A 25,363-nucleotide genomic window follows, 5' to 3' on the forward strand; every position below is an offset into this window, starting at 1 on the left:
TCGCTCGCGTCAATACATGTACGGACAAGTCCGAGCGAAATATCGTTTTGATGTCAGGTGCACGTTCGAATTGACCTTTCTCTTTCGGCGGTAACTGAAAAACGCTGAAACTGATTATGTTTAAAACAATGGCTGAGATCGAACTGGCAGATCAAAAAAGTTTGGTTTTGAAATGTGAAAACGACTCGTAAGTATGAACTTAAATATGAACCGACGTATGACGTCTGACGTCATATGACGGAGCAGTGAAGCTGCAGACACAGCCTTCCAAAGCCATTTTGAGCACCAATAAGGATAAATATATTTCCTGCTCAGGACGTGTGAGATGCAGGTGACAAATATGCCGGGTGTGCTGAGGTGAATTGCTTCTATCTACCATCTTCAGGGTTGTCATTTGCATCGCTTCCTAGTTACGCCTACGATGAACCAGTGTAAATAGGACCTCATGATCCATAACAATTGAATGTAGTCAGAGATACACTAATTGTATTGGAAATCCGGATGCAGACGCCCGCCTGCGCTTGGTTAATGTCTAATCTGCTAACGTCCGTTTTCCATTTGATACTGAGAGCGGCACTGTGATAGGTACCTACTCGAAGAGTGACAATATTGTAGTTATGACTAAAATACAAGTTTGAAGCTGTTTTTCATCAGGGCTAAAATTACTGAACAAGTTTTTACTCAAAAGTAAAGTAATATACAAAAACTTGCAATACAATTACAAATATCAAATATCTTTATTTAGCATAAAATATGGTACAAAAGATGGATATGGATGGATCAGTATGTTCTTAAAATTTGTTTCAGCTCATTTTTAGGGTTCCGTACCTCAAAAGGAAAAAACGGAACCCTTATAGGATCATTCGTGCGTCTGTCTGTCCGTCAGTCACAGCCTATTTTCTCCAAAACAACTGGACCAATTAAGTTGAAATTTGGTACACATAATGTAAGTTTGTGGCCCAAAGGCATAAACAAATGTTGTAACATAAACAAATGAATTTTAAACATGGGGCTACTTATGGGGTAGAATGAGAATATTTAAACACAAAGTTTTTCAAACTATATCTTGTTACATATCAAATGAAAGAGCTCATTGTGAGAATCTCAAAAATATTTTTTTGTAATCTTAAAATAAATAGTTTAGAAGGTATTTAAGAAAATAGCCAAAAAATTACCATTCCTCCCTTTATCTTCGAAACTACTGGGTCTAAAATTATGAAAATAAAATACACAAAATAGATTCAAATCTCCCAATTTTATTAAAAAGACCGGAGTCAAATTCTACACACAGTAAATGCATCAAAATGGCGTCTAAGAAATTCAGGCGGTTGAAATACTAAAATAATAACTTTGATCTTCGACATTTGGTTTCACGTTTGCACGGAACGCGAAAATGAGGCTCAGTGCCACTTGTTTTATTTTGCTCATGTTGCTGGAGTCAGACTTGACAAAGAGCATTGTGGCACACACGAGCCTTTCGGAGGAAACAAGCCGACGGCGTGTGACAGCGCACATTAGTCAGCAGACACTAGCGTTTCATACCAGCCTCGGGCCGAGGATATTCGGGCTCGGGCCTCGGGCGTCGAGTGTCTGGTTATCTGCGAAGTGGTGTTGGCAGATGTAGGTCGACGGTTGAATTTAACAAAGCACGTACTTTATTGATAGCCTTTGGCGATGCGACTCGAAACGCGTTATAACGTATTCTATTTCACTGTAACAGTGCATTGTATATTTTCATGCATTTTAAATCATATAAGGTAAACGCAACAATGAATCAATCAATCAATCGAGACAATTCTAAAAAATCTAAACACAATGAGGTTGCGTTGTTTTATCACGGATTTCCTATGGCCGCCTCCTGTCTCCATCACCAGATCACCTCGATGGTACCATAATATTGTATTGTCACCCAACTTACACACGTATGTAAATTTTCAGCTTCATCAGAAACCGGGAAGTGGGTCAAATTTAACTTGCAAGATTTGACCCGTATAAACATAGTTACATATTACATACATACTTACTTACATAGGCACATTGCAAGTTAATAAAAAGCTAGTAAAAATGTGAATACTTGTGGTAATATGTACCTATTTTTTACTTTGGAATAGAAGTATATATTATTTAGGTCAGTATGATGAGAGGCATGCGTGTAATATTTAAAACTGGCTTTTGCCCGCGACTTCGTCTGCGTGGATTTAGTAACAGCAGCTAAAGTAAGTATAGCGCCTGGAAAAATTCTCATAGCAATTATTCAATTTGAGCATATTATGCACACAAATTAGCAGGCACTTCATTAATTATCTCAATTCCACCCCGCTATTTACTTTCTTAAGGGATGATTTTCGGGATAAAAACTATCCTATGTCCTTCTCAGGGACAACCTATCTCTATGCCAAATTTCATCTAAATCGATTCAGCGGTTTAAGCGTGAAGAGGGAACACACAGACAGAAAGACAGACAGACAGACAGACTCGCATTTATAATATTATTATGGATTAGTATGGATTATTCATTACCGTTTACATGTTATACTTAGGCAATTATTTTTTAATGTATGATACTAATTGACATTGTATGATAATAATACAGAAAATGACTATTACACCTGTAAAAATAAATAATATCTACGAAAACCTGATCACATGGTAGACATTTTTTATCCCGTAGAGATTCCAAAAACACGTTAACTAAAAGTTATGTAAAATAGGGTAAGTAAACAAATAACTATAATAGTATAAAAAACCTTTTTTTTTAACTTAGGGGGCATTTTTTGCAATAAATAAAATATGCTACGCTACGATCTACGGCGTAGCAATAAGGCTACAGCGTACGAATATACAGTTTAAATAATATCTATTACTTTAAAAAATCAAAGTTGACTAACTAAATAGTATGATAGCTAATATGACATATTTGAAACATGTTTTGCAACACCCCCACATGTTTAAAAATATCAAAATTAAAATAAATCATGAACCCCTATTTTGACGATTACACATACATGTACTTATATGAGTTCTTGGCAATGTATCAAATATGATACATAACAGTTTCATGTAAATATTCTATTATTTTTTTTAAATACGACCACTATGTAAATCCTAATACACTATCAGATAGTAAGTGGATTAAAATGCAGATTATGCAAAAAAATATACTTATCTAAGAAATAAGTGCAAAACTTACAGTACGAAATGAAACGGAAGTTTCCGCGGCGCCATGTTGATTATTATTAATTAATTTACAACGACAGTTGTGTGCATTATTTTTTGTAATGATAAAGGAAGGTTTATCGACATATTTATAGCATTTTTTTTATTAAGTAATAAAGTGAACCTGCTAGATTTTTTAATGTTCCGTGTATCACGGGTGTTACGATGCCAAGATAAGGGTTAACCTAAAAATAATGAATGATCACCAAATTTGAAACTCCATTTTAATGTGAAATGATAACCAAATTTTTTACATCTTGCTATCCTATGAAAGAAAATGACTCCAAACTAATCATAGTTAACCCAAAAATAGTCAATAACCACCAAAATTTTACCACATTTGAATTAAAAATGTCATGCAAACATTTAACATCTCGTTATCCTATTAAGTGAATTAATCCACTTCGTCACCTTTTTCTAGTAGCATTTCGTTTCTGTAAGGGTCGCAGTTCTAACCTATCCTAACTCACTTTTAAAGTAGCATTTTTTTTCTCTAAGGGTCGCAGTTCTAACCAAACCTAATCCACTTTTCTAGTAGCATTTCGTTCCTGTTAGGATCGCAGTTCTAACCTAATCCAATTTTCTAGTAGCATTTCGTTTCTGTGAGGATCGCAGTTTTAACCTAACCTAACCAAGTTTTATAGTAGCATTTCTTTTCTGTAAGGGTCGCAGTTCTAACGTAACTGAACCCACAGGTCGCGCGTGACAGAATTGAGGATTGGGTCGGGCGAGTGCGGCGAGTGCGGCGCGTGCGGTGCGGTGTACGGGGGAGTGACCGGGAGGGGCTAGTAATTTTGGCATCATCTTACTTTATTTGGTAGTGTGTATACGTTTTTTGGTAATCATAGTGGTTTATTTAGGTGAAAATATCGCATATGATCATTCATTATATTTGGTGTTGAATACAATTTGAAGTGCAGTCGTACCTTTTTAATCTAAGACATTATTTCTGGTGTTTAGTATTTCTTTGGTAAGAGAGATTTTTTATTTAGGGTAACAAAGTATTTTTGGTTGTCATTATATTTGTACCCTTTTATTATTGGCGTAAATAATATGAAAATGAGTTTCGTAGTTCGAAGCCATAAGTTTATGAGAGTTGTTATTACTTGTTATAACGTAGCCATGCAATTATGTATGCATGTATGTAAACACTTTATTGTACATAAGACAGATTACAAACACAATAAAAACAATGTACAAAGACGAACTTATAAGGGATTTCTTCCAGTTAACCTAACACGACACACTCATAGTTGCTTAATACTGACTACGGTTTTTGCTTGGAATTTATTTAAATACGATTGACCTTTACACCTCACGTAATGTTACTCGTGTAACAACTTTGTAGTAAGCTTCATAACACGAGTTTTGTATGTCCCGTCCGACACGCGCATGCGTAAAGCTTTAAATAACTCGAGATTGCAGATGCAGATGACAAATAGTGCTCGCGGGACTGTCACCTATTTAAACAAACTGATGCCATCGCCGCGGGACTTTTAGGGCTAAATGTTGCCAACTCATAATTCCGCCCCGGGAACAAAGGTTTACTAACTTTGTACATATTTATATTAATTAATTTGTTACCATCCAAATTAAGCCAAATTGGGCAATATTTGGTTTCTGTGATTATTTACGTTGGACAAAGCGTAATAAATACATTTATTGCTTGCTTAATAAACGCAAATTTTAATTGAAATCCAAGCTCGGATTAGTCGGCAATATAAGCTAACCGATTTATTTACAAACTTTGTGTTGCATTTGAATACTATGCAATTTATTAACAATGATTGTTTTGGATACAGATCCACTCTACAGTTTCCAATTTTTGATAAAGAACTCGGAAAGTTTAAGCCCAAATGCCTAAATAAAGGTAGGCCATAGTTACTAAACATCCAGTTTCATTTTCCATAATGTCAATATCCAGAGAAGAAAATGAGGGCTACGTGTGTATGGCGAACCTGTCGTCCCCTTTCCTCTTAAGCGCTCAACAAAATGTTAATCTTGATTACGAAGATAGCGATAGAGATAGGACACTATTCAATGCGGTAGGCACTTTACTGTATAAAATTAGTATATACACACAACCAAAACATTATTAGAAAGTTTTATACAACATGAACTCCAAACAAGCAAGGAAAAAAATGCAAGCCAGGTTGGATGCAGATGCAGATACTCGAAGTTAGTATCAACAGCCTCACCCAACTTACCATTATCTGGGAGAGGAAGGCTATCAGATGCGTCGGAGGCGAGCCCGAGCTCCGGCGAGGCGGCTCCCAATAGGGCACTTAGCTCGTCGTGATCCCCATCTGACCAAATTAAAATATAATTCACTGCTGTTATTAACTTAAGTACTATGGAATACTGCGAATTGCGATGTTTCACCGATTGTGTGGCCCAGTTGTTACACTGTTTTATAATGAAGTAGGAGGATTTCTGTCAGAATGTACCTAGTCTGATATTTGTAAGTCAGCGAGTAGTCAGCGGAGCGTCAGCGATTGGCATGTTGGCTACTCACATTCCTACTCGAGTTGCGTTAAACTGACATTTATGCTAATATCGTATATTCCTTTAAGTATGCAAAGTTACCATCAGCGGTGGCAGCATGGTTCCATTTTTATCGCCTATCACTATGCCTGTTACTTTCGCACTTACATACTTGTTAGAACGTGACAGGCATGGTGACAGGTAATAAAAATGCGACCGTGCTAAGGCCGCAGGCAGGCCGCGTAGCCAACATGCCAATCGCTTACGCTCCGTAGCGATCGAAACGCAACTGTCACTGTCGCACTAATATGGAAGAGTGATAGAGAGACACAAAGCGTTTCGTTGTCGAAGCGATAGCAATTGTCACCTTGGATAGGCCGGCAGGTTACACATTAAATATTGCTCTGTTATAAACAACTATTTCACCGACGCAAACCAAACTCATCCTTTAATCCGCATAATTAATCACAATTAATCTATGCTATGTACATCAGGCAATCTATGTTTGCGCACATATATATCCAGCATATACGATGTTATTCTCTTTGTCTACCCCTGAAATGGTTTCCGTCAAAGCAAATGGGGAATACTCCATTGCATTCATAGAATCATGTTTCATAGTAAGGAGATTGGATTATACATACATAAGTATATGTAGGTGAATTCATAGAGGCAAGCGTAAGAACCAGCTCTATTTGAGTGGTAACTAATCGCATGAATGAGCTTCAAGGGGTAGGAAGCTTTACTTTAGTAAAGTAGGGTACGAATATTCGTTTCATTTCTTTTACCGTTCAGGTTTGGTAGCAAATTTGGTAGTAAAAAATATTTATTGTGAGGTTTTAAGAATAGTATCTTTTTACAAGTCACAATATTAATTTAGATTGTAATTATAACTGCCTCCTAGCCTAATCAGTAGTGACCCAGCCTACGAAGCTGGATGTCGTGGGTTTGAATCCCGGTAAGGCCATTTATTTGTGTGTTTATCACGAATATTCGTTACTGTTATATATCCTTGTCTAGCTCCCACAACACAAAACTTATTGAGCTACAATGTCTATTTGTTGTTGATTGTTCCATATAATCGCAATGTTCGCAATCATGTAGCGATTGTGCCAAACTAGTATCGGTGTGTCGCCGCAACCAAGATAGTGTTTCTAGTTATTTTTAAGTATAGTAGGTATTTATATTTATTATAGTCTGCAAAATATACAATAAATATTTTACGGGCCTTACATGTCTGAGAACTAATAGGTATTTTTTTACCTGATAATATTTATTACCTATTTATATATTTAGATCCGAATGGAATAGTCAATGTGTACAGGAACATACTTTAGTGTACATGGCATAGACAATTATAAATCTATGAGGATAATCAAAACAGAGAAACGCCGCCCGCGAGTGGTTACAAAAAGCTTTCTTACTCGACTGCTAAAGAGCTTGCGACTTTGAATCTCTATAAATTATTTATGACATTTGAGCAATTCTCTTGTTCCTTGCCGTGGCTCCTTCCTAATTATTTAAGACTCGAGTAGCTCTTTGGTGTGATCCTTGACTACCTATTAACGTAATACCAGTTTTACAGGATTTGCTTAATTGGAAGCTCAATTTAGAAATAGAATAGCTCACGGCTCTGTGGGAGCTTGCTGGAATTAGATTATACACAGTCGATATTTTTATTGTTAATAACGTACGACCTTTCAATGAATATACCTATTGATAGAAATTAGTGAAGCTTTGAAGTTGTTCAGTTGTCGATTAGGGCGATTTCTAATTGAATCCCCTTTTTTAAATACAACAGTAAGTTTCGGTTAATTAGTACAAATATTTACAAAAAGATACCGAAAAAAATTGAGTACCTATCTAGTAATAGTCTTACAGAATCTGTTTATTTACTTATTTAAGACACGGATTAGTACAATTGTTGGCTGTACAACTTTGTACAAGGCCAATATTAATTACAACACGAGCCAACAAACCCCACCGCGCTGGTGAAGCCACTCTGCCAATTTATTCAGCTTAATTAAATGACAGTAAGTAAATAGCGGGTTCAAATTGGAAGTGGTGCCGTATTGTGTTCGCCGAGCGTACGGCAAGCGGCGACTGCGAGAGCTGTTCGACTTGCTGCCCAAGTTTTAGGCAGTAAGTCAGCCCGAGCGCGATATTACTTCATTTGCAACTTTATGACCTCGCATTTCCCTTCGGCGGTCGCGCGAATGCCCCGCTTCTTCTTTTGGTTATTTTATGAAAAAACTCTCAGGCAGTTTATTTAAAATTATTATCTCAAGAAGGCTGCCGTCCTTTGTCCCAGACATAGTGAGAAAAAATAGACCAAAAATAAGTGGCTCTTGTTATACTTTTTGTCAAATACAACGTTTACGATATATTTAATTAGCAATGCTGTTTTGTTCGTATTTTTATTCCAGATAGACTGTTGGCAATAACTTTGAAGGGCGCGAGCACCAAACATGGCAAAAAATGGATGTAATGTTTGTTCGACCCGTATATTATGAGAGGAGGCTTGCCTATTGCAGATAGATATACGGTTGCAAAATTCATTATTAGTGTAGGATGAAATGCTATAATCCTAGATAATAACATTTCTAAAGCGGACATAAAATTACTGCATACTTATATACAAAAGTAGGTAATAAAAGCTAAAAGGTTCATATTTTTCAGCGGATGACTTTAATATAAAGTCCGTTCACATCTTTGTTTTGTGTCAGTTATAAAATGGTGATAAAACTGCGAGGTGGTCATAAAATTGCTAATTGTACGGCGCAGTCTTACGTCTAACGGAGTTGCATGCTGCATCGAGCAACTTCATTGAAACTTGCCTCTTTATATAAACGTCAGCTATTTCAAATTAATGGTACTTCTTTTATGAGCAGTTCTTTATAAGTTTTAGCACTGCTTTAACTTAAGTTAAGCGTTGCACTAAAATGCTGGTTGATGTCTTCTTATGCAAGTTTGTGTTGAAACTGCAATTAGAATGCAAGGCTGATGAAGTTTCTAATATTGGCTTCTGTTATAACAAACCTTAAGTCCCCATTTATCTCCCCTCTTCTATCTACTTTATTTATAAGCAAATTGACATACCTATATATTTCAATTTTATCAATATGTAACATTTAAGATACATGTTACTAGACAAATACACACATAATACTTTCTAGGGTTCCGTACCCAAAGGGTAAAAACAGGACCCTAATACTAAGACCCCGCTGTCCTTCTGTCCGTCTGTCTGTCACCAGGCTGTATCTCATGAACCGTGATAGCTAGACAGTTGAAATTTTCACAGATGATGTATTTCTGTTGCCGCTATAACAACAAATACTAAAAAGTACGTCGAGTCCGACTCGCACTTGGCCGGTTTTTTTTAAGTTGATCGGGTAAAATATTACATTCTAAGCAACTACTGTCCGCGCGCGAATTCCGTGCACGGCTGAGGAATGTTAGGAGTGTTGGGCGTCATGACAGAGTAGTGTCACTTTGTACGTACGGGCGCGGCGCACACCCTCCCACTTCCTCGACCTCCAAATGCACGGAATTGGCGCGCGGACAGTAGGTATGTATACTCCATACTCTTTGTTAATTTTCCATAACCAATTTTCAATTTCAACCACACAATAACCAAATACAATATAATATTTGTAAATAAACAGTACAACAGGAGCAAGTTTAAATTCCCCTTAAGCCTAAAGTAGAAGTTGGGATGTAGTTTTAATGCGTGTAAATGTAGAGGCGATTTTGGCCCTCAATATGAGAGCGAGGTACAATGGAGACAAAACTACAGCAAAGCCTGTTGTATAGGTTCTCAATACTTGGGTTGCAGAATCCGATTACATTGTTTAACGACTGTAAATGGAATGGTTCTATTAATAATAAATTAGTGACCCATAAAAGTAATAAAACATACTAAGTTACTTGTAGCAACAAATACCTCAAATTATTATCAAAATATAAAGTATGTTTCTTTATTGTTTAATATTAAGACGAAATCTTAGCAAGTTTAATTTGAACTATTGAACCAGCTACTTATAACTCAAAATAATTACATGATTACGTATAACCCACTTGTTATAAATTATCCCGAAGACACCACATGTTGTCGTACAACTTCGTGTATTCATTGCTGATGAACTTCTTATGTAATTATCTGGCTACGGCTAGCCTTCTGCTTCATATATTAAACGGCGAATGAAAGTAACGGCGAAATTACTGTGTCGCATAAATAAATTCTCTGACCCTCGTTGCCCCATCTCATTTAGTTTTAAAGCTACTGAACCTGCGGCAGACAATTAAGACATCTGATACCGCTCCAAACACTTTTTTTAAGAATTGCTCCAGGTAAGTTGACGTGATAAGACGAGATAATTATTTTATGGATCTTAATGAGGTTATAATGATAGCTTTAGTAATTATCGCCTTCATTAAACTTTGCTTTTCAGGATCCCATGTAAAAAAGGCAAAATTACTTTAACCTATAACTAATTAATTGTAATTACTTATAAGTAAACCTTTTATATTATTAAATATACGATGTATAATAATTTATCTAGCTAGTGTTATTAAATAATTTAATAGTAACGTTGAGGTATTTAAAGTTTACCGTTTATTATTATACGTTATGTAAACTACAAAAATGATTGACTTTAAAGTTCAATCGTTCGACCCAATTTAAGTAGAAAAATTAAGTATAAAGACAACTTTACTTTGCCGTTTTTTTGGTATTACATTTTTATTTAAAAATGAAAAATGTGTTTAGTTAATGCTTTAAATAAGGTACACATTTCGTCCTGGGAGCTCGACGTAAAGCATATGGTTTAGACAAAATTTACTCAATTGTCCCGAGTAACAATAACGATTTCGTACAAATACTACAAGACAATTTACGATGTGCGAACAAAAGATATTACACAAAAAAAATCATACTATGCGAGCCGCAATTACACATGATTCCGTAAAGCGAAACATTTGGGCACAGTGTAATCATTTCTTTTAGTTAAAAAAAAGGTTTGGATCTGTGCATGGTGGCCTTTTAGAGAATATGGTATGTTACTTACGACAACTCCGACTTTGGCATCCAATACATATAACTAATACTAACGAGCGTTTCTATCGACCCACTCTAGTGATGGTTCAATGCCATGAATGTCCGTTAGGTTTTGGTTTTTAGCTTATTATTTTAGCTGTCTCCCTCATTTCGCTTGCATCAGACATTGAAGGGAATCCAAAACGTACGTGAAGACTCGTAAAAATTAAAAATTCACCACATTTATTCCGCAGCTGCTCAATTGAGCAATCACGACGAGGAGTCCTCGTCGAGGACACTTAGATAACATGTTTAGGCAGCTTATTAACCTTTTGTTTCTTTAAATCATACCAAGGAGTCAGTGAAATCGTCTCAACTTAAGCTCGATAGGCTTGTCCGAAATGAATTTGCTAGACGATATTGAAAGCATCATAGTCCCTAAAAAAAACCTAAAAAAAAAACCATATCAGATATGGCCTAAAAATACCCTAAGATCAAACCCCTAGAACATAGTAATACAAAATAATACAATACACATATCAACAGTTAGACCAAGTTTTAACTGTCTTTATACTTATCTATACAGTCTTTATAAGGTTGAAGGGGCAACGCCTTGGAATTTTTGGAGGAATTAGCGTTTATGTTTACCCTACCATACAGGAATTGGAATTTTAAGGATTGACGAATATTACAATTTTGCTTAACGCAAAGGCTTCTCGTATTTCACTTACTAATGATTTCTCCAATTTCGGGGTAAACTTACTGGCAGTGTTTACTTAGTGAAATACTTGTGTGAACAAACTATCACAGCTCAAACAAACTGATACCTATCTATTTCACGTATTTTGGAGGGGTAAGACTTACTAGTTCAGCTAAACTTTTTCTAGATCGGAAACACGAATGCATCAGAATGGCTGAAAAAAACGTGGCAACGTGGTTGCATTTTTATCGCCTGTCACTATGCCTGTTACTTTCGCATTTACATACTTGTTAGAACGTGACAGCCATGGTGGCAGGCTATAAAAATGCGACCGTGCTACCGACAAATTTTTATTTTAAAGAAAAAAATGGGAAAATTCACCGCTTCTGCGACCTGTGCAATCTGTGCATCGCTCTTAACCAAATGAGCTACAGAAGCCGACCAGAAGTGCGTGAATTTTTCCATTCCTTCCTTCATGTATATGTTACGGGTATAATGTTAGGGTGCAATAGTTAGCGGCCAAAGTTATCAGCCAACGATAACCCGACCGTTGTCGTTGGCTGATAACTTTACGTGTAAAAAATACGTGTCTGTTGCTTTAGGCTACTCCACAACATATATAAAAATTCAAATCGGAGCCGGACAGTTGGGTACCTTTCCCTTTCAGAATCACGAGCCTTTTCCATTTTTCCTGAGAAAAAAGTTCCCGAAATTTTTGGTCCTTTTGGTTACGGTTTTCAATACAACCTTCTATGACCCTAACAAAATGGACAAAAAAAATGTATGAAATCTTGGGGACACTTTTTTTCTCGTATTAGGATCGAAAGTGGTCGTGATTCTTAGTGAAAAAATTTTTTTAATTCCAAAATCTAAAATGCAAGTTGGGGGTAAGTAGTAGTAGTAGAGCCATTTATTTCAATAAATATTACACTTGTTTACAAAACATGCAGTGGTTTTTGTAAATAGATTTAGTATTTATAATATATTCATAATTTATGCAGTTTAAATTTATACAATTATAAAGATAAGTACTGAATTTCGTTTTAAAATTATTGTTCCATGCATTTTTATAATTTAATTCTATAAGTAATTTAATAATTATTGTATTTATTTATTTTATAAATATTTATTGAAATGTTCATTTGTGGACATAGGCCTCCTCCATTTTTCTGTCTGCGGCAATTCTTGTCCAGGCTACGCCAGCCACGGCCTCGATGTCGTCCCGCCAGCGGCGCCACGGGCGACCCCGTGATCTCTTACCGTCGCGCGGGTACCAATGTAGCATTTGTTCGCTCCAGCGGCCGTCTTTTGTTCGTGCTACGTGCCCGGTCCATCTCCATTTTAGTCGGCAAATTAGTTCGGCGGCATCAGTAATTTTGGTCTTCTTACGGATGTCGACGCTCTTTATTTTATCCAATAATTTGATGCCAAGCATGCTGCGTTCTACGGTTCTTTGGAATACCCGTACTTTACTTATTAGTTCATTAGTTATAGCCAAGATCTGACATCCGTAAATAAGAGTTGGAGTGACGACTGAATCCATCGCTTTCTTTTTTAGTTTGATGTCCAAATTTAACTTGAATATGTGTTTTAATGACTAGTAAGCGCTCCATGTTTTCTTTATGCGTTTCTCAATTTCGTCCAATTTACGTTATCTTAACGATATATTTATAGTTGGGGGTAAGTACAACTTTAAATAGCTGCTACTAAGAAAGCTTGCTACGGGCTACGGCAAAGTAATACTATACGGTTAGTTTTACGGCATTGGCCTTGCGGCGTAAATTAATAAAAAAACCAGCCAAGTGCGAGTCAGACTCGCGTTCCAAGGGTTCCGTACATTACACAATTTAAACAATGTATTTTTTTATGTGAAACGTAAGTGAAATGCTAAAGGCATTTTACATTGTTTAAATAATCCGTAGGGGTCGAAACTAAGTACCTAATTAAGTCCGACTCACGCTTGACTGCACATTTCTAATAGGTTTTCCTGTCATCTATAGGTAAATAAGATATATTTTGTGTATATTTTTTTTGGAATTTTAGACCCAGTGGTTTCGGAGATAAGTAAAGGGGGAGGAATGGTAATTTTTTGCCTATTTTCTTGAATAACTTCTAAACTGTTTATCCTAAAATTATAAAAAAATATATATATTTGAGATTCTAACAAAAAGCTCTTTAATTTGATACGATACGATAGTTTGAAAAACTTAATGTTTTAATTTTCTCATTTACCCCCTAAAGTGTACCCCCATGTTTAAAATTCATTGCTTTACGTTTCATGTCCGTCTTTGGGTCACAAACTTGCGTATGTATACCAAATTTCAACTTAATAATTGGTCTAGTAGTTTCGGAGAAAATAGGCTGTGACAGACGGACAGACAGAGAGACGCACGAGTGATCCTATAAGGGCTTTGTTTTTTCCTTTTGAGGTACGGAACCCTAAAAATATTAAGTCTTCCTTACCAAGCTGATACACTGTGCTAAACTGCTATTACCTTTGCTAAATCATATTATGATTACATTGAAACGAGTGCGTTGCTTGTTTAGAAATTTGTCAAATTTAATTGAGTTTGAATCCAATATTCATAAAGTACCTATTCCGTGCCAGGGCTCCGAGATAGCTAATCCGCAACTTTATGCACGCGTAAATTCAACCAGGAAGACCGAGGTGGGCTAGTGCTTAACAATTGAGAGTTCTAAGGAGGGCTCCCCTTGGCTGTATACATCGGTTAAGTGAGGTCACGGCCCTCCACACTTTGTCACAACAGGCCGGCTCTCTGGCTCCAATATATTGCAACCTTTATTATATTAGGGTTCATATTACAAAGTTATATGAGGGTTCATGTTTGTCGTTAAATTTAATACACGAAAGCAGACCCAAGCGAATTTATGCGGGTCCGATTGTGACTGCTTGCTAATGTCATTGGCTAAATACTTATGATTTAAGAGTCACGTGCTGTTGTGGTACATGTTGTTTTAGTATGCGTATTTTTTTAGGAAAAAGGCGCGTGCTACTGTGCGATACACATGCGTAACCATTCCTCTTAAAAGAAGGTGGATTGACTTTTCGTAGACGAAGTGGCATACCTACATATGTCCTGCATGCCTTCGAATCCCGGTAAGGGCATTTATTTGTGTGATGAGCACAGATATTTGTTCCTGAGTCATGGGTGTTTTCTGTGTATTTAAGTATTTATATATTATATATATTATTGTCTGAGTACCCATAACACAAGGCTCCTTGGGCTTACCGTGGGACTTAGTCAATCCGTGTAAGAATGTAATATTTATTAATTTATTTAAAGATCACTGAGAAACAATTTCATTTATCTATAGGGAAAAACAAACAAGATTATGAATATCTAAAAGAATAGCTACAAAATCCACGGCGCCAGGCTCACCCTTGCCCCAGAGAAGAACAATTCGCCTAAGTGACAATTCATCTTTCTAAGTGCTGTTTCCCCGATACTGAATAAAATATGCGAAACTACCTTTTACTCATATACATTTTGTAAAGTCCAGATAGAAAATAACACTGACACATTTTTCTATTTCTCTATGCCAGGCATCAAAATGCCTACTTTCATATAGGTAAAGATAAAATATTAAAAATACTTCTTAAGCACAGAAAATAAATAACCGTATTATATGACTATTTATTCAGCAAGGTAATTTTTAAAATAACTTGTACCGGTTACTGTCCACAGCGGCAGTTAAGCCTTAGGGGGCTTTGTTCGCTGTCATAATTTGTAAAATGTATATACTTTGTGTTACTAAATAAATGAAAAAAAAAAGCTCAGGTCAAATTAACATGATTTGTCAGTCAGTGTACTTAATTACAAAAGGAAGGAGAGAACGCAACGAACATCTAACATACAAACAATGCAGTCAAATTAAATCCTTGTAAAACTATACGAGTTCAAGCACCTAGGGGAGGTAGGGGAGCATTGGGCAGTCGCGAGGTTCGGGCACCACCTTGTAAGGCGGGACGTGTAGAAGATACTTAAAATTGAATACTGTGGTATTCAAGACTAGTTACTGGCATGAAAGCTCAGGCTAATCTCATTCGTGATATTGTTTAGTCAACGTCACATGGTGTCGACGGTTTCGTGACTGCAAAATAAAGTATTTTGTTGTGATTTCGAAGAAAAAAACAACATGATGTGAATGAGAAAACGTAAGTTTCTGAATTTATATCTAGTTAAGTGTTTCCGAAAGTCTATATTAACGTATAAATTAAGGTAATTCATTTGACTGCAAAAAACATCCTTGAATTTATTTTTGAGTTTATTAGTGAAATGAGCGTGTGGGGAGCATTGAGCACTAATTATAGAGGGAGGTTTGGGCATGCCCAATGCTCCTACCCATTCTGTTTGTTTTGGCAATCGTCTGTTTGTCACTTTGTTGGCCAAATTGAAGAAGTTCGTGACTATTAAACATGGCTACTATTAAATTCATGCGTATGAGTAAGATACGTAAAAAAATTACGTTTCCAGAGCTTAAAGATATATCAAGGTATCCCATTGACAGACATTTAAACCAAATTGTCAAACCCAAAAATATGGAGCAAACGGGGAAGATCTTAGTATACCTACTTTAGATAAGCCTATCTGGGTAACATCGAATCTTAGATCCATTTTATTACTTAAAAAGGATTACTGAGTATTGAGTACTATTACTAAATCTTTAGTATCTGGTTTTTTCCCGTGCTTATAGTTTAAAACAGTTAATTACTGGTCGATTTCATTGTAAGTTTTATAGTTATACACGGTGGAAAAAATTAATGGGCCCTGGAGGGAAAGTGCCTTAAAACCTTAAGTTAGCTCATTTTACTTACAGGAAACATTCTTTTATTTTTAAAAAGGAACAAAACTGCTTTAAAAGATTTTTCATTTTTTTTTCAATTTCGCTTGTCTAAAAGTATTCTTGAGTACTAAATATTCGATTTTATGGATATTTTGTACGACAGACGAGTGTAAGACCTATGTCTCTTGGAGAAATGTTATCATTAACATTAACTGTATCGACTAGTACAATAAAATAGCGTTTATTTTTTTGGAATTTTTAGTCGGTTCGATTCCCGGGCGAGACAAGCGACTTAAAAAAAGTTTGAATGCAGTTTTTTATATATATAAAAATGTTTCCTTTAAGTAAAATGAGCTAACTTAAGGTTTTAAGGTACTTTCCCTCCAGGGCCCATAATTTTTTTCCACACTGTACTAATATTCAAGTAATTTAATATAAAAAGGCGCATTCAACACAGTGCCCAAACCTCCCATTAGGGTGCCCAAACTACCCGATCACAGGGCAGGCGGTTTGGGCACTTTTGACATGGTTTAAAAAATCTCTTGAAATTTTAGGACTGCTTATAGAAATTTGTATTTGTTTGTTTGATGTGCTACTTATATGTATATGCAATAAAAAGTGGATTATGTTAAAATAGTACGTTTTTATCACGACAAGTAAAAAAGTGCCCATTGCTCCCATACCTCACCTACCTACATCTATTTTTGGCACTGCCTTTGGCAACAAACTCATTAGATGCTACATAATAGATAAACGCCGTCGGCTAATAATGGAGGCTCGCTCTATACATGCCTCAATCATTCATTAACATTGAGTCGGCTTTTGTTACTTCCCTACTTTCGAGACAGTGGTGGATCCCAAAAGTTCCCAACGGATTGAAAATCCCCTGGATTACGTGACTCGCGTATAACTATACTAATTTAAACATATCTACGTAGTCATAACGTGCGTTGAAATGACTGGCAGGAACGTGGACTCATTACGTTCGCGATGATGGAATATTTAAGCCCGAAAAATGATTGTGTTATTTTTTAAATACGTTTTGATGAAACTTATGCTAACAAGAAAACAAATAATGTTGAATGCAGAATTTATTCATTTACCTAAGTACAATGAAAACGTGTCGTTATAGAAATGTACATTCCAACTACAGACTATATTTATTCCATTTAATAATAAAACCGCATTGATGGCTTAACGGTTTTTGATTTAATTACTTAGTAACTCGAAATTAATACCTACGTACCAATACCTCTGTCAAATTTGATAATCTGTGTAGATAACTATAGCTGAAAAATATTGCTTCAAATAGTCTAACCAATAGGAGTTAAATTATGTTGTCCGGCCGACTCTAATTCCTATGTTTAAAAAAAAAAGTTAAATTATGTTTATCCTCAGAGTGCGGTTAAATCAGCTGAAAAGTTTATATAAATGATCCCAGCTAATGTACACGAACTAATGAACTTGTTTGCCGTATGTTATTTAAATACTTAGGGACCGCTAATGGAATTCTGGCTTATTTACATCCCCGAAACGGATTGTGATAGGTATGTAAGTTTTTAAGTTTTATACAATTAAATGCAATGTAAACAGTAAGTCAGTATATGCATAATTTAGGAGTAGTACTAGGTATACCTATGCATAATATTTAGAAGTAGGTACTGGAACAACATTCAGTTTTATAAGTTCTGTTATACTTATTTATTACTCTAGGCATCGCGCTCTGTAATAATATACTCTACTAATAAACAAGCGCGAACGACATGCACTTTTTTTGTACTGGCACTGTAGCTACTAGCCTATCCTGGTGTTTCACTGCTGGGCAAAGGTCCTCTCCCCTTGATCTCCACGGCTCCCGATCTAGTGCCTCTTCCGGCCAGTTGTTGAGGAAGGTGTCTAGTTCGTCCCGCCATCTCCGAATTATTATTATGTCAATATTAAATGAAATCATTAACAGATTATGTACAATTTAGAAGAAATGATGCTTTCTAGTACGTCGTGTCAGTAACTATTACGCAACATTTGATTGAGATAAATGAATATTAATACCTACCTAACTTACGTATAAATCATTTAAGTATGAGTTTAAATTTAAAAAGAGACATTGACATCGTCTGTTTAAGCACCTATAATTCAATTAAGGAGCCTTCGAAGCTCGTTTGCATGAGTTTGCATTTTTAAGCGAGATTGAGGAGCTTTTCAAGTGAATATTGACAAGTTGACGTCGCGCCGTGCAAGCGGCACCCGAGGGCGGCAAATTGTAATGAAGAACAATTTGACTGGACTCGCTACTGCGACTCAAATACTAGCTGCATTTTTAGGGTTCCGTACCCAAAGGGTAAAAACGGGACCCTATTACTAAGACTCCGCTGTCCGTCTGTCCGTCTGTCCGTCTGTCCGTCTGTCTGTCACCAGGCTGTATCTCACGATGCGTGATAGCTAGACAGTTCAAATTTTCACAGATGATGTATTTCTGTTGCCGCTATAACAAAAAATACTAAACCCTCGGTGCGGGAGTCCGACTCGCACTTGACTAGTTTTTTAATAAATATTTGGGTTATTCTCCAAGCGCTGTTAGTAACATTTTATTTTTTTCTCTGAGAAGGCAATTTCAATGCCTAATTTTAAAACATTATCAACATGATCAGAATTTCATTGATAAAAATTTGTTAAAAGAATTCGGGTTGGGATCATATTTCATAATTTTTATTCGGCGTAGGGCGTAGAATTACTTATAAAAAGATGTCTATTCCTAAACATTAAGTCAGAGATCATACACATGGAAGCAGGTGAAATTTCTGGTTCAAGAAATGTCTGTTGACAGTTTGCAGATCATAATATACATAACCGTTTTATAAAAAGACATTACTATCTGAATTGGCCTTAGCTGGCTGAAGAGTAATAATATTATTAATAAAGGGGATCAAGTCTAATCAACGTGTTTTTCTTAACGCTAACCTTATGTGTCATTTAAATCAGTTTGAACTTGAAACTTGCCCGAGGATACAGCTAGAACATAAACAAGTTTTATAATGTCACTTACGGTTGTTATACGTGTTGGGGCAAAATACACAAGAATAAGGTGTAGATATCCAAAAATATAATATCAATATAATTTCAATCTCAGTATGTCGTTCTCATATCAAGAGCGATCATATCGCGAGAGCCCGACACTGCAATGTTAGGGCCACAATTATTTGCTTGTTTCTACCGTAGCTGGAGTAGGTATGCTACGCGGTGTAACTGTTATACCAGCTACGGCGTAGCGTGTGGGGACGATGCAACAAACGACAGCAAATAAATAACTCGACAGGTTTGAATTTGTGAGGAGTCGCTACGCTAGATTCTTTTCAAACGTGACAACCTATATTAAGTATTCAAGTAATTGGTTGATTATAATTGTTAAATAATTAAAATAATCGCTGTTTCACTTGGTGTAATTAAATCTTACGGCCTAGATGGGTAATCATGTCAGCCACAACTCAGTAGGCTAACGCGATACCGCAATCATTCGACGAACTCAAGTGAACGTACGAGTAGATGTGTTATATTATCGGTAGTCAAGTATCAAGAGGGAGCAAGTAAATCTAAACATTAGTTATTTATAGACTATTATTGCTTACATGGTATTTATGCAATTCCGTGCGTCGCATATTTATGTTGCAGGCAGTAACGTATAGTTACTGGTAATATGTTAATTTAGACATATAGTACAGCAGCATAGATACATTTCGGGTTGACAACTTTGTGAACCCAAGCATAAAGTTTGATGGAAGACCCAGTTTGCAGAAGCGAAATCACTAGATCTAAATGTCTGCGATAGCGATGTCCATCCCCAGCGAAGCTTGGAGGCAGTTTCGAATGCAAAATTCGATATTTGAATTTCAAAATGCTCGACAACGTCCGGGCTGTTACGGCAAAAACTACAGTGGGACTATTACGATACTCGTCATTTTATTTATTGACTAACTTTTATTCGGCTGATGCGTGTTCTTTTTTTTGCCATATACTTATAGTGTGACAGTTCAGTGACACTGTTAATTTAGATTAAGTATTTAATAATTGAGATTGAGATAAACGGAGAACACATCGCATATGTCCAAGAATACCTTTATCTTGGCCAAATAGTCTCTTTCCAGGCGCGACAGGACAAAGAAGTCCAAAGACGCACCAAAAACGCCTGGAAGAGCTATTGGTCAATGAAACACCTGATGAAGGGAGACCTACCTCTGTCACTCAAGTGTAGGCTTATGGACATGTGCGTACTTCCAGTTCTCACCTACGGTGCTCAGACCTGGTCCTTGACGGAAGCTCAGAAGTCCAAACTCGGGCTTTGCCAGAGAGCTATGGAGCGCAGCATATTAGGAGTAAAATTAAGAGATCGAGTCCGAAACACCACGCTGCGCTCTAAGACTCAAATAATAGACGTAGCTCGAAAAGCGGCCAAGTTGAAATGGGACTGGGCTGGTCATGTCTGCCGAATGCCGGATGACTTGTGGGCTAAGTTAACCACGGAGTGGGAGCCCCACGAGTCTAACCGGGGATCCGGCAGACCTCGTCGGCGATGGCGGGATAACTTGGACTCCTTCTTGACAGGCTGGCCGGATATAGCATTAAACAGAGACGAGTGGAAAAAGAGGGGGGAGGCCTTTGCCCAGCAGTGGGACACAGTGGGTTGTGAATAATAATAATAATTTAATAATTATTGAAATTTACTGAACAGGAAAGGAATGATGCTATTAAGCTAATAAATTTGCGGACTGTACATATCACTAAGCACATTGAAATGTAGTGTTGGCGGAGGATGCTTAGGATTAGCTGGACAGGAAGGGAGACAAACGAAGATGAACTGAGCGTGGCAGGAGAGAAGAGATGCCATAATGTTAGACATAATAGCTAACTGAAGGGGCAAGATGTTTGACCACCTGATACGGCACGACAAATTCTTTTTAAACATCCTGGAGGGCAAGGTTAAGGGGAAAAGACGCAGAGGAAGGCCCAGGCTCACATAATAGTAACAAAGATAGTTTCTGTCGTGTCGTACGAGGGAGTTAAAAGACTGGCCCAGCAAAGAGACGAGTGGCGATTACAGCCTTTAAATATTGATGATCAATATTAAAATTGACACGTTGCAAATAGGGTGCCTAGTTTAATCTAGGCAATCATGGACTAGACCAACTTTTGTGAATATTATTATCTATCATTATCATTATTATCACAAATAAATAACTGATGAGGGTCGATATTCCTTATAACGTATCTCCTATTATTATTATCATAACATGTTTTAGGTTAAAATGTCTAATCACTATAGATACTGGCGGACAGCATAAACTTAGTAATACCAATTGTCACTTTTTGGATAAGTACGGAACTATACATTTTAGTCGACTATGATTTTATAAAGGACAGATTCCATATTTATCATACAAAAGCAAATAAAATATTTCTATTCTTTACCATAACGAGCCACCGGAGATTAGAAGCAATCACGTAGTTGCTGGCGTACTGCGATTTTGTCTATTGTCTGGCAACCGTGTCGCAGATCGCAGAATACCTCTTATGATTCGTCCTGGTATTCAAATAAAATAAGGAGAGCGCGGAAGTGACGCCATCGCCAGAGTGCGACTATTGGCTATACTTTTCATGAATACTGCAATTGAAACTTGCCTGAAACACTTTTGTGTGCTTATTCTTTCAGCGTATATAATTCACTGTGGTATCAAAGTTCTTACACAGACGTTTCAAAAGCCACGTGTAACTTATAATTATAAAGTTAGCAAAACATTGACTGACCATAAGTTTATCTTGTATGGCATATATTTATAAGCGATAATGACCAATTTCCAGTAACATAGAAATCGATGTATAAAGTACATATAAGAAGGCATTGATATTAAATGCATGCACTTTAGAAAAATCTAAATACATCAGAAAAAGCGTAGTTATTGTGCATACGAAATTTTGATCACTAATTGATCAATCCACGCTATTACATTACTTACTTTAGTATGATAACTTTTTCTAGAACGAATGCTAATCATTGTTACTGCGCATATTTTTATACCAATGTGTTGTCCCACATGAACAATCAAATTTTACCTAAATTACTCTTACTCAAGAGATACCATCTCTATCGAATATACAAAGAGTTTAAAACCGTTCATACACCATTTAGCCCGGCCCCGGAGGAACTGCCTATCTGCCTCGCGCCTTCGCGCTTCGCCATAAAAGAAACTACTATGCGCAATTTCACAGTTGTAGGCTTCCGAAGATAAAAATATAATGGAGCAGGCTCAGGAGCCTTTGTTGGGCTTTCAATGTTTACTTTTATTATCAGGTTTACATTATAAAGGTCTGCTAGACCTTTTCAATCTTGTCTAAATTAGTGTTTCTGTTTTGGTTACGTGAAAGGTTAGTTAAGTAGGTAGTTTTGTGAACTATGACTGTCGACTACCTATCGGGATTAAAATATTCTGAAATGTAATTAATAACAAGAGTTAGACCAAGAAAAGTCTGCAGAGATTTTACAGCAAACACAGTGCCAGTGTTATTTATATGTCCTAATTTCATAGAAGTTAGACGTTTAAAATAACACCTGCACTGCGTGTGCTGTCAAAATATCTGCAGACTTATCTTGGTTTAAATCTCAAATCGACATTTTGTGTATTGGGTTGATTTACACAATGTGTTACAAAAATAGTGGGGATCCGTTAAAGGGCATATTCGGTATCATGATCTGATTAGGAAAAAAAGCAGATTTTTTTTTGGACGCGAAAAAAACATTTCTATCGGGCAGGTTGTCTAACCCTCCATACAAAAGCCAAAAACTTTTCGCATCAAAAAACCCTTCTTCTACTTTTTCCTAATCAGAACGCGATACCGAATATGCTCTTAAACGGATTTTTGTTACACCTTGTATTATAAATGTGAAGTACTTTTTGAGAATTGGAAAAATGAATATAACAAAGATTATTTTCAAAAATATCTATTTTGTATCTACAATGGCTGTGCAAATATAGACTGAAACGAGGCATACTTATCGGACGGTTGAAGAAATATCGGTTATGTGTTGAAACTACACTTATGACCAATAAAAACGTGTCACTTTTGTATCGACAGATCCATTTCTCTTAAGTGTACTATAATTGTTATTTGTCATACAAGGGGGCAAAGTTGTTGTTTAACCTCTCGTGCTAATATCAATGAGGAAGCGGATGACTCCAAAATTGAACCACGAGCGCAGCGAGTGGTTCGAAAAGAGGAATCTTGAGCGTTGCGAGGGTTTCAAGGATTTTTCACCACACCAACGCAAGGAAAATACTAACAGTAAAATATCAAATAAAATCAAACCATAGCAATTTAAAATTAACGTTTTTAAATATTTATCATTCAGAATCATCATTTAAAAGTAAATTCTACCAGCCATTTGCATTTGATTACTTTGCCACACATGTGGATAAAATGCAACTTTCTCATCAGTTTTTAAACAATCCTTTTTATAAAATAAAATGCAACTTTCTCATCAGTTTTTAAACAATTTTTAAACAAGCCTTTACCAGCTGGTGTGATGGAAAAGATATTACTTCCATTAGAAATGGCCGCATAAATGGGCTTGTAAAACCTACCTATATCAGCTGTACCAGCCGCATGCAGAAGGTCGGCGAGCAGCTCCGGCTCGTGGCAGGCTATGGCGAGCCGGTCGTCGTGCAGGCTGAGCCGGGCGCCCTCCAGCTCGCCGGGGGCCGCCTCGCGCAGCTGCAGCGCCACCGCGCCCTCGCCGCCCACCGCGGCGCTGTACATCAGCACCGCGCGCGGCGAGAACGTCGGCAGCGGCAGCCGCGTGGTTGCCACCTGCAGACAATCATTTAGGGTAAAGCTTACGCCTTGGCCACGGAATGCACGCTTCAAGCATGGACTCTCCTTGACGATGATGCCAACCGCCATGCATTGGTTAAAACAAATGTATCGCGGTCGGGCGTCAGCTTTCAACGTGCACGTTCCTTGTCCGGTCGAGTTCACAAACATCTTTACAAGCCATCGTTCTAAAAATATATTTACACGACCTTATTGTCAGGGCCTTCGAGGCGTGCAAATATATTTTTTATTATATTATTATTTATTATAAACCTGGAGATCTAAATACCAACATCAATTTGTCTTGCCTCCTATCTTTTTAAAACAAACCGCGAAGTCCATAGCGAGGCCTCTGCACTCAATTTTAGAGAAATGCATGCAAGAAGGCACATTCCCTTCTATATGAAAAAGGGCAAATATTATACCCGCCTTTATAAACGGAGCAAAACAACATGTCGAAAATTATCGTCCTATTTCCATACTCTGCGCACTAACAAAAGTCTGTGAGAAATTAGTTCATGGAGCCTTTAGCCCCATTATATTTAAACCAGTAGATTATACCTGAACAACACGGGTTTACCCGACAGAGATCAACGATCACCAATCTTAAGTTATTTACAGGATTTCTTTTTGAACATATAGATAGATAGATAGATAGCGTTTATTCGTGGCAAAAAAAGGAAAACACGTACATAGGTAACACAACATAAATAATATAAGCCACGAAATGGTCCCAACTCAGCATGGTGCTAGCCTGGCTGGGCTAGCGCTGATCTTCCGTCGGGGCCATGAACTTGTGCAGTAAGAATACTAAGAATAGTAACACAATATAAAACAAATAATAAAAAATACGTCAAGATTAGTTATAACAAACGATGCAAAATAAAAAATTAACAGTTCGCAACGAAATAAAAAATAATAATATATACATTAAAAGAAAGGTGGCGATAAATTTACAATCGTGAACGCCATGACGACATGTTAAATAATAATAAAACTATGTTAAATAATTAAAATTACAGTGAGTGGCGGTTGCGGAAGGGACTAAAAAGGCAGTAAGTACAGACTTACTACACTTATGTAAATATAAAAATCTATAATAAATCTAAATGTAGCTTGTCTCAAGTTTGAGACATTCCTCGTTCAATTGATGTTAGAGCATAAACTTTTTTAAAGTTGTTTTAAAACTGTGAATGCTTTGATATGGATCGGGCCATACAGGTAGACGCGGTATACACATATTTTTGAAAGGCATTTGATAGAGT

General features: G+C 36.7%; 1 protein-coding gene across 3 annotated transcripts in view; it reads right to left on the minus strand.

Annotated features, from left to right (window-relative positions):
* LOC134748444 (zinc finger protein 541) overlaps window positions 1-25,363 on the minus strand; it is a 346,807-nt gene that overhangs the window by 79,209 nt on the left and 242,235 nt on the right. For 2 of the 3 annotated variants that reach the window (XM_063683235.1, XM_063683234.1), the window contains exons 3-4: window positions 23,870-24,095; window positions 5,424-5,522 (exon numbers count right to left, since the gene is read on the minus strand). In XM_063683235.1, the coding sequence (XP_063539305.1) occupies window positions 5,424-5,522; window positions 23,870-24,095 (325 nt within the window). The remainder of the gene's footprint in view (window positions 1-5,423; window positions 5,523-23,869; window positions 24,096-25,363) is intronic. The other variant, XM_063683236.1, reaches the window with a different exon arrangement.

The sequence above is a fragment of the Cydia strobilella genome, chromosome 16, assembly GCF_947568885.1.
Source record: "Cydia strobilella chromosome 16, ilCydStro3.1, whole genome shotgun sequence".
Classification (NCBI taxonomy): Eukaryota; Metazoa; Arthropoda; class Insecta; order Lepidoptera; family Tortricidae; genus Cydia; species Cydia strobilella.